The 17,728-nt window shown below is 43.4% G+C and overlaps 1 protein-coding gene across 2 annotated transcripts in view; it reads right to left on the reverse strand.

Annotated features, from left to right (window-relative positions):
* Nucleotides 1-17,728, reverse strand: part of ADAMTS18 (ADAM metallopeptidase with thrombospondin type 1 motif 18) — a 140,613-nt gene that overhangs the window by 60,683 nt on the left and 62,202 nt on the right. For both annotated transcript variants that reach the window (XM_056136302.1, XM_056136301.1), the window contains exons 6-10: nt 17,493-17,576; nt 15,239-15,398; nt 13,362-13,467; nt 10,265-10,402; nt 7,694-7,847 (exon numbers count right to left, since the gene is read on the reverse strand). In XM_056136302.1, the coding sequence (XP_055992277.1) occupies nt 7,694-7,847; nt 10,265-10,402; nt 13,362-13,467; nt 15,239-15,398; nt 17,493-17,576 (642 nt within the window). The remainder of the gene's footprint in view (nt 1-7,693; nt 7,848-10,264; nt 10,403-13,361; nt 13,468-15,238; nt 15,399-17,492; nt 17,577-17,728) is intronic.

A 17,728-nucleotide genomic window follows, 5' to 3' on the forward strand; every position in this document is an offset into this window, starting at 1 on the left:
TGTCAAGAGGTCTTGATGCTCCATGACCTAAGATGGAAGCCACTCATGTCGTATGGCTACTTAAATGTGAATTTAAATTAAATGAAAAACTCACTTTCTCGCTCACACCACCTACTTTTCAAGTTCACAGTAGTCACACCTGCCTCGTGGCTGCCATATTCGATGTTCAAGATCATTTCCATCCTTCTAGAACATTCTATTGGATGCTACTGAAGCTAGAGTGATCCTTTCAAATCAAGCCAGTTAAATCATTCTGCTTTTCTGCTTAAACCATGCAATGGCTTTTGATTCTGGTGGAGTTGGGGACCAAAAATTCACCCACACCTATGTATAATTCACCTTCACCTATTCCTAGATACTCTAACCTGTGACCAAAAAGTAACCCATTTGGCTATTCTGCTCATGCTGTTTCCGTGCTAACCTGTCAGGTCCTCAAGCTTTCTGAAACCTTGGGTGTCTGCACTACTACAAGCTCAGACAAACCAACTCACCCTTTCTTCCCTTTATCCCTTCCTTCGATTCTTTTCTTTCCCCTCCTGAAACTCTATCATTAAAAATGAATCGGTACCACCTCCTCTGCTTCCTAATATCCCCAATTGTCACCGTTAGCTAGCACATCTCCCCCCCTCCCCATTCTATCACATTATTTTATTATTTATATTTGTAGCAAACCCATACTGCTTCTCCCAGAAAGTCATTGTCAAAGGACAGGGAACTTTTAATTCACCCCTGGTATGTTCCTAGACACACAACCTAGACAGTAGCTGGTACATACCCAGCTCCAATATGTAAGTGTGTGGTTGTATGAACCTGAAAAACACGCATACACTTCTACAAACATCATGACTGAGACAGAACCTTCCAAATAAAGTTTCCTTTTGCCCATTTTTCGTCCATTTCTCTCTAGAGGGCTGGAGCAATAGCACAGCGGTAAGGCGTTTGCCTTGCACGCAGCCAACATGGCCGACCCAAGTTCGATTCCTCCGCCTCTCTTGGAGAGCCAGGCAAGCTACCGAGAGTATCTCGCCCGCATGGCAGAACCTGGCAAGCTACCTGTGACGTACTCAATATGCCAAACACAGTAACAACAAGTCTCATGATGGAGACATTACTGGGCCCGTTCGAGCAAATCGATGAACAATGGGAGGACCGTGACCGTGACTGTGATTCTCTCTAGAGGTAACCACTGGTCTGGTTTCTATTTTCATAGATTATGGGGGTGGAGGAACAACTGGGCTACATCTAGCTGTGTTGAGGGCTGACACCCAACTTCATGCTCAGGGATCATTCCTGACTGTGCTCAGGGGACCAGATGTGGTGCTGCGGATCAAACCCTGGTTGGTTGTGTGTAAGGCAAGATCCTTACCTCTATACTATCTCTCCAGCCTGAAGTCGCCTGTTCTCAAATGTCCCATCCATGCATGGCTAGGGAAGAACAGTGGCAGAGCCCATGTCACCCAAGTAGGAGATTCTGGATTCAGTCACCAACCAGAAAAAAATTTTCTTCCTTTTATATGGCATCATATATCATGTGATCTTCTATTATATTTTGCTTCATGGTAGTTGATGGTATTACACCATTTTCCAAAAACTGACTGTGTCACATCTGCATGCAACAGCAACACAAAATTTTCCAGTGGCATCAGGTCATGGTGCCACCAGGCTTTTGATATGACCTGTTCCAGTGTTGTGAGTGGTGGCAAGTTAGCAATTACTTGGTAGGTTTATGAGTATAACCTGCCCCAGTGCAGGTATTTATGCCCTTATTGTCTATTTCTCTTTGTGATATACATTGAAGTTTTCTGTCATTCCTTTTCTTGACCAGATGAGCACTTGGTACCATTTTATGATTTTCCCAGGTAGGAGGGGCAGTATACAGAGTCCGCCTTTCACCTTAGAGGGTCTATCCCAAGACCCTCACTAGATTACTGAAACATGGATCATACCAAATTCTACATATTATGTTTTTTTTCTTGATCCACATATAGCTATAATAAGGCATAATTTAGCAGCTGAGTACAGTAAGAGATGAGCAACTAATAAAAAATAAAGCAATTATGACAATATGATTTACATATGCAAATACAGTCTCAGCCTCTTCATTTCTCTCCTGCTCCCAAAATATCTGACCTTGTTTGATTTGGGGTAATTTAACCTACGGAAGCAGAATCATGGGTGAGTAGACATGAGCATAGCATGTGAGTTAAGAATATGTACCACCCAGATCCAATCTTAGTTCTGCTGTTTACTAGTTGTCTAAACTTAAGCAAAACATTCTATTGGCTTCTTATCTGAAGAATGCAAATAAGAGAAACACATACTGGGAACACTTTGCTGTATTAATACATTTGAGAGGCTGAAAACATTGCCTGAATATGTGGAACCCCCAACAGGCATTAACTACTATTTAAGAAATGTAGCGCTGAACCTACTCAGTTTTCTAGGCTGGCTCATAAACCCACTCAGGGTTTCTCCACAGTTTTGATTCCATTTTCCAATTAAGACCTGGGCCTTTGGTTTTCTTGGGCGGTACCATCTGCCTGAGCATGGACAGGCTGTTCAACTTCAAAACTCTCACCAGGGCATCTCAAGGAAATAGTCAATCACACCTCTGTTCCTCTAGTGGAAGCAAGACTATGGCAGGTGGAAGGCAAGTGATTGACCCAGCCACACTGGAAAGATTTGCCCCTGCCAATATCTATAGCTGGACGCATCTCTGAATGGATTTCAACTGTAGTAAACTAACTCCCTCTCCCATTTGCAGCCAGAGACCGGCCAAGTTTGCTCATCAAAGGCAGGAGGGAAAGGGCTGAAGTGATAGTACAGCAGGTTGGGCATTTGCCTTGCATGCGGCCTACCTGGGTTCAATTCCCAGCACCCCATATGGTCCTCTGAACACTGCCAGTAGTGATTCCGGAGTGCAGAGCCAAGAGTAACCTCTGAGCATTCTCAGGTGTGACCCAAAAAGCCAAAAAAATAAAATAAAATAAAATGAAGGGCAGGAGAGAAGCTGTGTCCTGCAGAAAAGCAGCCCAGAGAGAAAAGCCTGAGAAATACGGGCTCACATGCTCAGCTACATCCTTAAACTTGCCCATCAGATAAGCTACTCATGTTTCTTTGAGAATGGAGAAAAAAGGGAACAGAGCCCAATTCCCCTACTTGGTGAAAAAGTGATGCTGAGAGCGTTCACTTCCGTTAGCATTATCTGTGCGGGGTCACTGTCTGGGGATCTGTGGGTAAGCCAGCAACCTGACAGCATGTCCATCTGCCAGACAAGAGGCTGACGTGTGCAGCTGGTGTCACGAGTTTATGACAGTGGTCCTCGCAGGAGTGAGGAGGGAAGTAGACTGCCCTTGAACGGTGCCTTCACAAACCATCAGAAACAATTAGCTCCTGTCACAAGGAGGCCATGCAGATTGCAAGGATGGGAACCATGCCAACAAAGGCTTGCAGACACTGAGACGAAATGTCTGACGAGCAGAGAGGACGTCACTGCCGCTGGGAACCAGGTCCGTCCAAGGGGAAAGTGAAAGGCGGCGGAGTGAAATGCGGCAAATTCCAGAGACTGCAAAGTGTGATTCAGGTCACACTTAGGAACTCTCTATTTTGCAGTTCAATAAATAAATAAATAAACAAGAAAAGCAGTTTAAAATTTTTTTGATTTAGAATTTTTTTTTTGGCTTTTTGGGTCACACCCAGCAATGCATAGGAGTTACTCCTAGCTCTGCACTCAGGAATTACTCCTGGTGATGCTTGGGGGACCATATGAGATGCTGGGAAATGAACGCAGGTGCTGTGTGCAAGGCAAACACCCTACCCACTGTGCTATGGCTCCAGCCCCAAATTAGAAATTTTTGTGTTTGGTTTTGGGGGCCACATCTGGTAGTGCCCGGGACTTAATCTTGGCTCTGCACTCAGGGTTCACTTTTGGCAGGCTCGGGGGACCATTTGGGATTCTGAGAACTGAACCCAGTCAGCCAGGTATAAAGCAAGTGTGTTACTCGCTGTATTATCTCCCCAGCCCCTTTTCTGCATTCTTTGATCCAATGAATGACAAATTCTTGATAGAAGAAAGACAGGCCCTCTCTAATATATCTGCCATGCCGTTTCCTTCCAAAGGAATGGACGATGAGCCTGAAAACACGCTAGAATGCAAATCCCTTCCCCGTTCTCTAACCCACCACCTCTGACCCTCTTGGTGTGCCTCCAAATGAACCTGCATTTTTATCAAGTGGCCCAAATTGTGGAGATTACTAAAGTGCTCATTGAAAATGACCAATGGCAGCACTGAGCAGTCTCTCATGATGCTGGTGACATTCTGCTAAACAGCAAAGATCCACTTGGAGCCAACAAACATTTAGCCAGAGAGCGACATTCAAAATGCACGTTCTCCCCCGGTGTTTTGGAGGTGACCCTCTTTAAAGTCCGTTCAAATATGATCAAACCATTACCCAATCGACATTTCGTTTTCTCTAACACTTTGTGGGGATTAAAGAGAGAATTGGGGATTCAAAGACACAGAACACCTGAGCCCAGAAAAGAGGGAAAACAAAACAGGAGATGAACTAACAGCCACCTGAGTTCTCTGTCAGGAATGCTTGGAGGCAGTGGGGGTTGGGGTTGGAGTGGGGGTTTGAGTATGCAGCTAAAGATCCAAAGAGACACCCCACTGAAAACTCTGGGGTGCCCTCAGGAATGGGACAGGCTGAGCTCCCACCCTGCTGAGCCTGGAAAACTGCACTCACATCCCATAGTTGCCATCATTCATGAAAACGGCCCAATTCCCCTGCCTCACAGCTAAACTCTGCAGAGATGCCAAACAGTCGAAAATCCCTGGAACACAAGTCTTCAGGCTGAGAGCTCAGGGGTCTGACCCCAATCTTAGCTTATCTGTCTCCACCTGTGACTATCTTACGCCCTCGTAGCTCTCCAGGTGTGTCATTCTGCATCCGCCCTCATTTTATTCAATCCTCTACTATGGAATTCCTATTTCACTTGGCACCCGTTTTTCAGGGAGGACTATCATACTCAGGTCTGTCTGTCATAAGTACCATGTGGGTCCAGAAAGATTCACACTTTGGTGGGTGTTTAATTCACACACACAGAGCTTGCTTGGCACTCCAACTGTTTGCTGAATGTACAATCCTGAAAGAATGATAGTAATTCCAGAGACTTCCTTCACCCCATGTTAACCACCACAGACTGCCTGTAGAGTCAGTGCTTCGTGAAGACCCGATTACTAAAGGAGAAAGAAGGAAAATCCTTCCAGAGTGAAGCGAACAGAAGACAAAGTGGGGGAACACACTTTTTTCAGCAAAGGGAATGACTACTTGGACCAAGGCATCAACTTGATAGAAAATTTGAAAGAGTCATGAGCAAGATCATTTAGACACACAACTTGCTAACTGATAGACACAAACCCACACTAGCATTTGCCAAAGTAAGGCCCATGTTCCATGGGGCACACTGAAAAATGACTGCTGGTAGTGGGTAGATAAACTTTTCTAACATACACATAAACTGCATTAGAGAAATCCTGTTGCAAAGATGTGGTTCAGTGGTTATTTGTTATTTCTTAGGACAGGACCTGTTTGGGTTTTTTTCTCTCTTTTCTTTGTTATTGGGACGGCCATATCCAGGGGTGCTTTGGGGTTATTCTTGACTCTGTACTTGAGCATGGATGAGGGTCAAAGCTGGGTGTCCCACTAACAAAGCACACTCTCAGCTTGTGGAACATCTCTCCAGCACCTCCCTCTCTCCCTCCCTCCCTCCCTCCCTCCCTCCCTCCCTCCTTCCTTCCTTCCTTCCTTCCCTCCCTCCCTTCTTTTTGGTTTTTGGATCACACTTGGCAATGCTCAGGGGTTACTCCTGGCTCTGCACTCAGGAATTACTTCTGGCGGTGCTTGGGGGACCATATGGGATGCTGGGGATCAAACCCAGGCTGGCCATGTACAAGGCAAATGCCCTCCCCGCTGCTCTATTGCTCCGGGCCCCCACCTTCATTGTTTCTTAAAGCACGCAGCTTACTTAGAGAAGAACAAGTGACCAATAATGCAGGGCTGTGGCACCATGGGGGATTGCTAATTGCCAATTACTGATGTTCAGAATTATTACCTGTATTACCGAGCGGAGAGGAGGGAGCTTAATGTTCATGTGAGTGATGGACATTGCCCCGTTTAAAAGTTGTATGACACTGGGAAAACACTTCCTCTGGACTCCAGTAAGAAGGTAGGTCTATGGGCCGGAGCGATAGCACAGTGGGTAGGGCATTTGCCTTGCGGTCGACCTGGGTTCGATCTCCGGCATCCCATATGGTCCCCCAAGCATTGCCAGGAGTAATTCCTGAGTGCAGAACCAGGAGTAACCCCTGAGCATCGCTGGGTGTGACCCAAAAAGAAAAAAAAGGTAGGTCTATTTCTCACTTAAATGATTCTTGGGAATTGGGCCAGAGAGACAGTACAGTAGCTAGGGTGCTTGCTCTATACATGGCCAACCGGGAGTTGATCCCCAACACCCCACAGGGGTCCCGGAGCCTGCCAGGAATGATACCTGAGTGCAGAGCCAGGAGTAAGTGCTGATCACTGCTAGGTGTGGCCCCCAAACAAACAGACAAGAAAATAAGTGACTAAAGGATTGTTTGGGGGTGAGGGATGTGGCTCAGTGTTTGAGCATCTGATTTGCATGTGTGAGGTGCTGAGTTAACCGCCTTCCCCCCTCCTTCCACCCCACCCGCTGCTGCAAAATATTTCTGAACTGTTGACGACTGAGGAAAAGGAAAGTTAGTCTCTCAGCAGGTGGCCTCTGATGGAGCAGAGCCGCTCTCAGAAGTTGGAGGTAGCAGGGATGGTGACGATGGGGGTGGATTAGGGGCAAGAGGGGCTGGTTGCTGGTGGGAACACAGGTGATGATGGGGGTGAAGAGCAATAAAGAAGGAGAAGGAAAGAAGAGGAGAGGGAGGTAGAAGAGGAGCAGGGTTGGGGAGAGTTGCTGCCAGTTCTCAGGATCCTTGTGTATCCAGATACTGAGGATCCCACTTTTCTCTCAGGGTGCTAGGAAGAAACCAACTGCGTGAACAATGGGTTGACTTTCTAGTGAGGTTAAGCTTCCCACGGACCCATCTCTTGAACAACTACAACACTGTTCCTCGAAGTTCTACATCTAGAGATTTGTTCCCCCCTACCCCATCTCTCTTCTCAATATATTGAATGAAATGCTTGAGCCCAAAATCTCGACTACTGAGAAACACCTTGAATTTTTACATTAGAAAATGGCAGCCAATCATTGTGTCTCTGGACTCTAAAATCCACTCTGTGTGCCTTTCCAGGGGTTATTTTTAAATGCAGGAGATTAAAAGGAAATATAGGACATATGGATACAACAGTGACAGGCACAAGGGAAAAGCCTGTTGTACCCAGATTTACTACTTGTGAGAAAAATCATTGCCAAAAGAGGAGAAGCGTCTTCCATGCATGCAGTCACATGATATTTAAACCGGGCCTGTTCTACATGGGATAAGTCTGAGTAATTCACTGACAGTAAAATTGTCACTTAATTATCATGCCAAACAACTGACATTGAGAGATAACCCAGACGCTAACCCTTGACCTTCACAAAGCAAATGTTTATCCTGGTGTGAGGTACACAGACACAAGGCCGAACGTTCATGTAAGTTTGAAATCACAAGCAAACATACCTTCGCGAAACCCAGGCTGCATAACTTGGCTTTTGCTCCAAATTGCCACTTGCACTGTGTGTCGGCATCATAAATCTGTCCTGGTAGTTTGTCTGGGTATTTGTATTGTCCCGTTTGCTTGGGCTCATCCACCAGACACCCAGCCTGAGGGGTACTGCAGGGATAACATACACTTATTAATTCCCGTGCTTACCTGTGATCTTTTTGCTGAAAAGAAAAATGCACCTCAGAATTTGCTCACAGAATGAAAAATATACCTCAGCTAAAGAAATAAGTAAATGCTTAGATAAAATTGTATATTTATTCCAGTGAGCGAGCTCTCGCTCAGAAGAAGGAATTGACATAGCTAGGAAGGGTTTTGGTCCTGGAAGGTAGAGCCAGCCAGGGGATTAGGCATGGTAGGCAAGGAGACAGGGAAGGTCAATAAACTTGAAACCTTCCAAGAGTCTTGTTCAACAATAAATTGCGCGGTATTTGCTCCACAGTTGCATTAGACTCAACATTCGAGTGATAAAATAAACCAGATGGAATGCCTGTCTTCATGGAGTTGAAAGTCAATGCTATAATTTTTCAGAGAATGGGACAGAAGCTACTTTACTTCAAATAAACTTTACGGGCGAAATGATCGAGGCTCCTCAAGGAAAAGCAGGAGGAAGCATCTAACGAGATCTGAGGCAGAAGAAGTTCCCTGAAGTTCGCTGAATGAGGATGTGCTAGGGAGAAAAAATTGGTTTCCATAGCATCTTCCATTCTCTTGCTTAAGGAATTAAACCATTGCATGGGCAAGTGGTAACAGCATGGTGGGTGCTTAAATGTGAATTTTGGAGCCAGACAGTCGGGGGTTCTGGTCAACCTCGCAGTCACATCCAAGGTGTAGAATCCTTATCCGAATCACTGATGACAGGGACTCCCACTGGGCTCTCACATAACTCACGGATGTGTCTGACTCTGCAAAACCAGCATTCAAATTATTGCTGCTGGGGCTGGAGAGATAGCACAGTGGGTAGGGCTCTTGCCCTGCATGTGGCCCACGTGGGTTTGAGCCTACAGCCCTGCCAGCAGGAGTGACTCCTGAGCACAGAGCCAGAAGTAAATTCAGAAGGGCGTGGCCCCCAAGCAAAGCCAAAGCAAAGTTATGGCTGCAGTTGCTGCTCTCACAGCCGACCCCATTTAAGTTCATCGTGTTCATGACGGACACTCACTTGACATTAAGTTGGCCTTGACATAGAATATTTGCTGATTCCATTTTCACATGAGAATGGGATCCAAGTCATAAATTGAAAATGAGTGAGAAAATTTCCTATGTGACAAAGTTTATTACTAGCAAAAGGTTTTTCAACTTTGTCTGATCCTTGGAGATATCATTCAGATGGACACTTCAAATTCAATAAGCATGGCCTGTGGATATTACTGATTCTGAAAATATGTGCAAAGGCTATGTATAAAATGGTAGTAGTATGGGGGGAAAAAAAGAGTATCAACATTTTTAATTCCCAAAAAAACTTCGTATTCTGAACATCTGATCAGAGGGCTGCAAGATCAGAGCCGGCTTGTTCTTCTGAGTCAATCAAAAAAATAATATAGCTACAGACATGTAAAGTGATAGGCATACATAAATACAATTTATGTATGTAGGCATACATAAATATAATTTACGTATGCCATCCCATTGACCAATGATTATCAATGGGCAGATGATTAAGTATATATTAGAGCTGAATATAATTAAGCTTCAAAGATCTTCAACTTGAGGTTCCTCATCTTTAATATGAATCAAATAGTGCTGAGTCCTTAACCCCTTATTAATGCCACCTAACTATCCAAAAGATTTCTGGGGCTGGAGCGATAGTACAGAGAATTGGGCATATGCTTCGCACATGGCCAAACCGGGTTCGATCTCCAGCATCCCCTATGGTCCCCTGAGTACTGCTAGGAGTACTTCCTGAGTGCAGAGCCAGGAGCCACCCCTGAGCATCGCTGAGCGTGGCTCCAAAATGAAAAAATATAGAGATTTCCTGTTTCTTTCTACCCCTTTGGGTATGTTCTGGACAGAGAGCTGGCCTAAAGTCATTTCAAACTAAAGAGTCAATCAAGATCATGTTCTGCTTATTATTTTAAATGCACCCTATTATAGCATTTAAAAATACTTATGATCAAATAGATTGATTAGGTTAAAATATTTAGGCCCAGTAGGATGCCAATGCACCTAGCAGCCCAGAGGGGTCATAGAGGAGAAAGTCAGGAGCACAGGTCTTGGGGATCTCTGTGTCAGTATTTGCCTGCAACTCAGCAGCTAACAGTCAACTAGCCACACAACTAACCTAAGACTTCATTTCCTCCACTCCAGAATGAGGATAAGAGAAAGGAACTGGGTGAGACACTAGAGCTGGAGAGTGTCCAGCACAATACCAGTCCTCTGATTATTTCCCCTACCGTCACGCCAATAGCACCACCGCCACCAGCATGGGTATTTGATGCCAGCCCTTCTGCTCATTGAGAGGTCGAGTCATTGCTTTCACATCAATCCCCTCTGCGAACATGGGGGTGCTCCAGGCTTTGCCTTGGTCCTACCTTAGGAATTTCTTGAGATACTGCCGGCTGCAGGAGGACCAGGAGAAGACGCCGTTGTTGCCAGTCAGAGTGGGGGACATGATGTTGCCCTCCGCCTTCCTGCAGGGGTTGCCCTCCCCGTCGTGAATCATGCCAAAGCTGAAGGAGGAGAAGCAGAGCCAAGCCCTGGCCGTTAACCTGCATCCCAAACTCTCCACTCCATTCTTATGTCAGAGTTATTCTCTATTTCAAATACGAAATTCCTTCCTTGCTACCTGCCCTGGACTCCACGGAAGGGAATTTGGAGTGAAGAGGTAGGGAAGGAGAGAAGCTGGTAAGTTTACATGGGGAGTGGGGGAGGGGATCTCTCAATAGGCAGGTGGGACTTCTCCATGAGATCAATGTATTCCTAGAAATTACAAACTGATGGTAATGAGATTTCCCTATGATCATAAATATCTTTTAAAAAAATAATGGTCAAACCCATCTCATGAAAGCCTATCTAAGAAGAACATCTTTTGAATCAAACGCTTATTTGATAACTTTGGTCTGTCCCATTTCATTATGGAACACTTTAGAATTACAGTTCATATATATAACTTAAATGGTTTCCTACCCAGACACCATGAACCTTACATCTAAATGTTCCTGCATTCTCCTGATGGGTAAAATACACATGATATGTATGTATAGGACACATTGCCGTAAGACAAAACCTACTTCAGGCTCTGTTAACATGGGAAAGAATGGGAGAATATGCTCTAAAATACTCAGCACCTAGGGGCTGAAGCCATAGTACAACAGGTAGGGCATTTGCCTTGCATGTGACTCATCCAGGTTTGATCCCCAACGTCCCATATGGTTCCCTGAGCACTGTCAGGAGCAATCCCTGAGCATGGCCAGGTGTGGCCTCCCCACCCTCCCCCAAAATAAATAAGTAAAATAAAATATAAAGTACACACACACCAAAAAAAGGCCTTTTATAGGTTTTTTAAAGAGGCAAGGTTGGAGGGACATCAATTTTATTGTGAATATAGATGGCCCCAAATTATTTAGTTTGGTTTTATGCAGTGTAGAAGCCTACATCAGGTTCTTTATAAGCAAGGCATGTTCCTAATCTATTTAGAGAACCAAAATTGGTCTCGCACTTTGATGAGGCCAATGATGCATGTGGAAATAAAGATGTTATCCTGATATAATAACTTAATGAAGCCAGCTATCCTCCGAGGCAGTGTTTGAAAAATAAGTCATTCTAACTCTGGGCCAGAGTGAGTGGGGCTTGGGTCTGTCTGTGCCACCCTGTCAGAATTCTCCAAGCTTATCTGTGGGGAATTCAAGGATGGCTGTGTGTCTGGTGCACTGGGTCTGATGGCAAACACACCCAGATTCACAAGCCTCTGCACAGGCCCAAGGATGCTCTTCTTACACCTAGATTTGCACAGTATTCTTTGACCTCTCTTTGGAAGTGAAGGGGAACTGTTTGGGAGACAACCTTCCTCAGTATATTTGCAAAAGATAGCAGCAAACATATGCACAGACCCAAGAGAGAGTAAGAACTCCAGAAATGTGGGTGGGGTAGGGAGACACTGAAACCGCAACTTGAGAAAAGGAAAAGACCAGGAAAGTTGAGGTGTAGGGACATCAGAAAGCTTTGAAATTGAATCTTGAACCTGGTTTTCTTTAGTTTTCTAATCCACTTGAGTAGCACTGAAGGAGGGAATATACATTTTCTTTAGTATATGTCAAAAGTCCCATGAAAAGAATCTCATAAATTGTCTGCTTCTACACTGAGTTCCATTAATGCCCTGCTTCCTAAAACTGGGTGTACCTTATTTTATGCATGAACCTATTATTTTTTTATGGACTCACCATGAGAGACACAGTTACAAAGCTGTTCATGATTCGGTTTCAGTCAAACAGCGTTCCAACACCCATCTCTCAACCAGAGGACTTTATCTTATATCTGCTCTTATATCTTTCTCCCTGGAGTCTTTGTTTTTCCTGACCTAAAATGCTGGGTTTTGACACTGTCAACTTTAATTCATAAGCAAGAACAATTAAATTTTTTATAGCCAATATTTTGATATGTCAGACTGGTTATTTGGAACATCCCACAAAGGGACAAATTTAGACCCCTGTCTGACATTCACACTATTTTTTTCTTTGTACAAAGGGATATAATGGGAATTTTTGCACCTCTAGTCACCATAAAACCTGCTTGTTTATATCTCATGTAGGGGTTGTGCATAGACATAAAATGCCTTGGAACAGTTGGGTAACAGTAACAGTCAACATTCAAATTTACCAAAGAAAATTAATTCAGCCCATAAGAGACACTAACATTGAAATATCAGTCTAGTTCACATCTGTAGAGTAGATTCTTTTATATTTATTTTTAACTTAAAATTGGATGTTTTGAATATGACCCTTCACATAAATGGTAATCGGGCACTCCCACTAAACTCATACATTCAACGATTATTTCTCTTTGAAACCACCATTTGTAAAACAACATGGTTTCATTTCAATGCCAATGCCATCATCCAAAACAGTGTAAGAAAATTATCTACAGGATTCTAACCCTTCCAGATTGCATGCCTCATAAAATCAACTCATCACATTGCTCTTTGGCTTCTCATTCCTCATGTCTAACTCTAGCCTCACAAAAGAAAGATTTACTGACATCAATTAAAAAGAACATTAGCAAACATGCAATGACACCCAGTAAAAGAATTTCCACTGTGTGCATCAAAGATTTTGAACAACTAGAATGGCTTGATGCTTGAGGAATGTCATGTCTTCATGGTCACTTACTTAGTATAAATGAGTGAAAAGTACCTACACTGCATAGCATAGAAGAAAATAGACAAATTTCTGAAAGACCAGGTCTACTAAGAACATATGGCTCATCCACATGCACAATGCCACACCATGAAGCTAGAGAATGTTTAAAAAGATTAACAGATAATAACTAGTCTTTGTTAACCCATTTGATTGTCCAACACTTGTAAAATTTGCACAAGATTTCCATATTTTTCTGTCTACATCAGTAAAAATCATTAGCTAAATGGCAATGAATTAACCAACATGTAAATGATGATTTCAAGGGGTCACTTACTTGTGCCCTGACTCATGGGCAATGGTGAAGGCCAGGCCAAGCCCTGTGTCTTCATTGATGGTACAACTCCGGTACTTACTGCACATTCCACTGATGGGGGCAAATCCTATTAAAAGATCCATTTCAGAGGTTAGCCCAAAGGGCACACATGGAGATATCTGATCTTTAAATATTAAGATATAAATTAAGTATTCTTTATAGTTTTACATGAATAGGTTAATACATCTAATTTTCTGCAGGTAAATTGTCAAGTTCTATAGTTCTCTGCCCTGTTCAAATATATTCACTGTCACTGCCCTCCCATTGTTCATCAATTTGCTTGAGCGGGCCCAGTAATGTCTCCATTGGAGACTTTGTTGTTACTGTGTTTGGCATATCAAATACATCACAGGTAGCTTGCCAGGATCTGCTGTGCGGGCGAGATACTCTCGGTAGCTTGCCGGGCTCTCCGAGAGGGGCGGAGGAATCGAACTTGGGTCGACCATGTTCGCTGTGTGCAAGGCAAATGCCCTACCCGCTGTGCTAAAAGCAGTATTTAGTTTTTACTTGCTTTTTAATGCTATTGCTATCCACTGATCATTTTATCATCCTGTAAAGTCAGCATAAGTTCACTAGTTCCCATTTGACATATTGGAGACAAGGCATTTGACATGTGTAAATCTTATCTACATTTATTATATCAGTCAGCAGAGGAACTGCAAGAATAATAACTAAGCCACTGAAAAGTGTTTACAATACAGTAGTATTGGCATCAACAATACTACTTTAGTAAGTAGTATTGCTGTCCTTTCTCTATAGTAATTAACACAGAAATACCTAAACAACATAATGAAGCCTATTTCTTTTCTCCTGTTCATTCGAAAATGGAAAAGGTCCTTGTTTCTCAGAACTACTTCCATTCAAATGCATTTGGAGAAATGTCCCGGTCAGTCATTGATCCTATCTTGAACTACAATAGAGTGTCACAAATCTTTCTTCCCAGTCTATGGTACTCATAAATAGGTCATCAACAGTAGAACAGGGCCCTGATCCTGATTACTATTTAAACATTCTTGTGCACTGCTCTATCCTCTTTGCTGTCATGTGAGATCACCTGGGAAACCAAATGGACAGGCACACAACACAGGTGGCACAATCAATATGTCCACACCACCATCAACACTGACTTAGATGATCACTCATTCAACCAAAATACAAAGATAGGGCGTTTGTTTTGTGCGCAGCCAGCCCGGCCAAGCCAGGTTCAATTCCTCTGCCCCTCTCGGAGAGCCCAGCAAGCTACTGAGAGTATCTCAGCTGTACGGCAAAGCCTGGCAAAGTACCTGTGATGTATTCAATATGCCAAACACAGTAACAACAAGTCTCAAAATGGAGATGTTACTGGGCCTGCTTGAGCAACTCAATGAACACCAGGAGGATAGTGACAGTGACAGTGAATTTTTATTACATGCAATGAGGCACAATTGAAACATAAGTGTCACATAAAAGACAGAGTCCTTTGCTAGCTGTCTTATACAAATATGGAAAATCTGAATCCTTCAAAAGTCAAATAACCTTCTCAAGGAGGCAATATTACCTAGGGGCACATTTAAGTACCATGGAGACCAATTAAATTCTCTTTTGCTACTAGTTCTGCAGTCATGAAACTTATGCCTCAGTGATCATCAATGAAGAAAAACAAAAAAGGAAAGAAGTGGGTTCCCTATTCCACCAATTTGACAATTACCCCCCCCCCCCAAAGACACCATACTACTGTACAATTTGAAGATCGGCTTTCCATATTAAGGGTTGTTAGGGCTACCCACCCAGTAGAAAGTTTCCATCCTGGTGTTTTCAGCTAACATGGGTATTGTGTGAAGCCTCTGCTCATACCATACCTAGAGTGTCACATGGTTCATTCTTCCAAGAACAAATATCAAATCCCGTGAGCAAGATGGCATGGTCATGCCTCTTGCCATTCTTCCCAGTGAGGGCAGACTGCCACTGACAAAAACTGTTCAGAGACTGGTCTGCATGATGGTTAATCAATAATCCTCCCTGCGGGAAAAGCACACAAATCAGAGTGTGAATTTGTCACAGAGACAAGCACATTGAGTTATACCAACGATTCAGGCGAACACAAGAACATCATATTGCTGGGGAGGAGGTTGACAGAGGAGAACTTCCATGCTAAGGTTGGAGACAATTGGGAAAAAAAGGTATTTGGGGTAAATGCTTACAAAGTTACAAAGTTTAAGTGACTTCAGAGTATCATGAAGATAGATTACAATCAATTATGTTTGTTCATTTTCTGCTCATACCATCTTTCAAAAACTGTCAAAATCTTTAGAAAGAGTTAAGTTCATGAAGGTCCAATTTAGTGACTTCTTGCATAGATCATGAGTGAGATAGGGACCAATGGTTTAATTTACCCAAAAGTCAAATTTTCTTAGGTTTGGAACATTTAAAAATAGATTCACGGTCACGGTCCTCCCGTTGTTCATCAATTTGCTCGAGCAGGCCCAGTAACGTCTCCATTGTGACAATTGTTACTGTGTTTAGAATATCCACTACGTCAGGAGTAGCTTGACAGGTTTTGCCGTGCGGGCGAGATTCTCTCGGTAGCTTGCTGGGCTCTTCGAGAGGGGCAGAGCTATTGAACCCAGCTTGGCCGAGCCGGCTGCGTGCAAGGCAAACACCCTACCGCTGTGCTATTTGGGTGCCATATTTGACAGTGCCCAGAGGCTACTCCCAGTCCAGTATTAGGGGTAATTCTTTGGTGGTGCTTTTGGGATCATGCGATAGCAGGGGTCGATCCTGCATGCAAATCATGCACTCCAACTTGCTTTGCTATCTCTTTCTGGCCCCAAGTCATAGATTTCAATTAATTAGTACATAAAATGAAAGGTCACTGAATGAACAAATGCATGAACAAATAATTGCAAGATTCTGAAGAGCAGGATAGGATGAACCTTTAAAATAATCATTTGGGCCAGAGCAATAGTACAGCGGGTAGGGCATTTGCTTTGCACACACTCGACCCAGGTTCAATTCCTGGCATCCCATATGGTCCCCTGAGCACCGCCTGGAGTAATTCATGAGTGCAGAGCCAGAAATAACCCCTGTGCATCGCCAGGTGTGACCCCCCCACCCCGCCAAAAAAAATAAAATAAAATAATCATTTATTAAAATGTTCGCTTAAGACTCTGGACTTGAATCAAGGTGGGGATTCTGAGACAGGATCTTTAATGTGCTGAGGACACTACTTACTCTCAAGTCCTGGACAAGGTTCAAGTGTAGACTCAAGACAGAAGTGTCCCCCCCCAAACACACACCCTGGCTATCTTTCAAAAATTCTAAGAATTGTTTGGTAAGTTGCTAACCTCTGGCAAGTCTAAATGCATGGGCAATTAGATCAATTTCTAAGTCCTGGCTTCCTGCTTTGTGCACTCATTGTTAGAGAGTCCTTAAGCGACTTAAACAATGGTCTGACTGGAAATCCCCAACACACACACACACACACACACACACACACACACACACACACACGCACACCCTGAACCAATGTGATTTCTGTATTAAAACACTGCTGAGTACTGAATACCATCAATTTAACAATTTAACACCACATTTAAAGTCCTGCTTTTATAAATTGCCGCTGCTACCTGATTTTTTCACCTTGTCATAATCAATATAAGGGCAGTGAAATATTCTTGCATATTCTCGGCAGCACCTTAGCTGGCCAGCCAGTGGGTTTACTCTAAGAATTTTCTGATGACTTGTTTCCAGTCTATTTCCAAAATATCCTTTTGACTCTCCCGACACTCAACTGGCACATGTGATCTTCAAAAGTTGAACCAATCTTAAATCTATTACCTTTCCTGTGAAGCCTACACCACAGAAATATTTTTACATAGAACGCAATACTTGTATTTTCTTTTTTATGCATTTCATAGGTACTCTTAGTCCATATTTCATGTGTCTCAACACATCCTGATCAGAAGAACTTTTCTTGAGGGCAGCATTAGCTTGTCTCCAAATTTGAATCAGATGGAGTCCAGTTCAATCGGACAGAGTCTGCCCTGAACTGGGAAGAGTCGATGTTCAGAGCGAGTGTCCTGAATAAAAGAGGAAACAATGTCAGCCACTCACAGGTTCTTGTTCCAGAAGAATGAGGCTCACTACGACAATGCTGATATCACTCCCGATGGTCCCGTCTTTAAATAGGCTGGAAACCTGTTGAAATGATCACAAGAGAACAACAACAACAAAATGTCAAAATGAGGGGCACTGGTAAAATATCTTAAGTCTGTGAGTTTTACTTTTACTAAATATATGGACACATGAAACTGATCTTCTCAGAAGTTGGGCAATTTTTGCGTTGTTTT

The sequence above is a fragment of the Sorex fumeus genome, unplaced genomic scaffold (genome assembly GCF_029834395.1).
Source record: "Sorex fumeus unplaced genomic scaffold, SorFum_2.1 ptg000122l, whole genome shotgun sequence".
In the NCBI taxonomy this organism is placed as follows: domain Eukaryota; kingdom Metazoa; phylum Chordata; class Mammalia; order Eulipotyphla; family Soricidae; genus Sorex; species Sorex fumeus.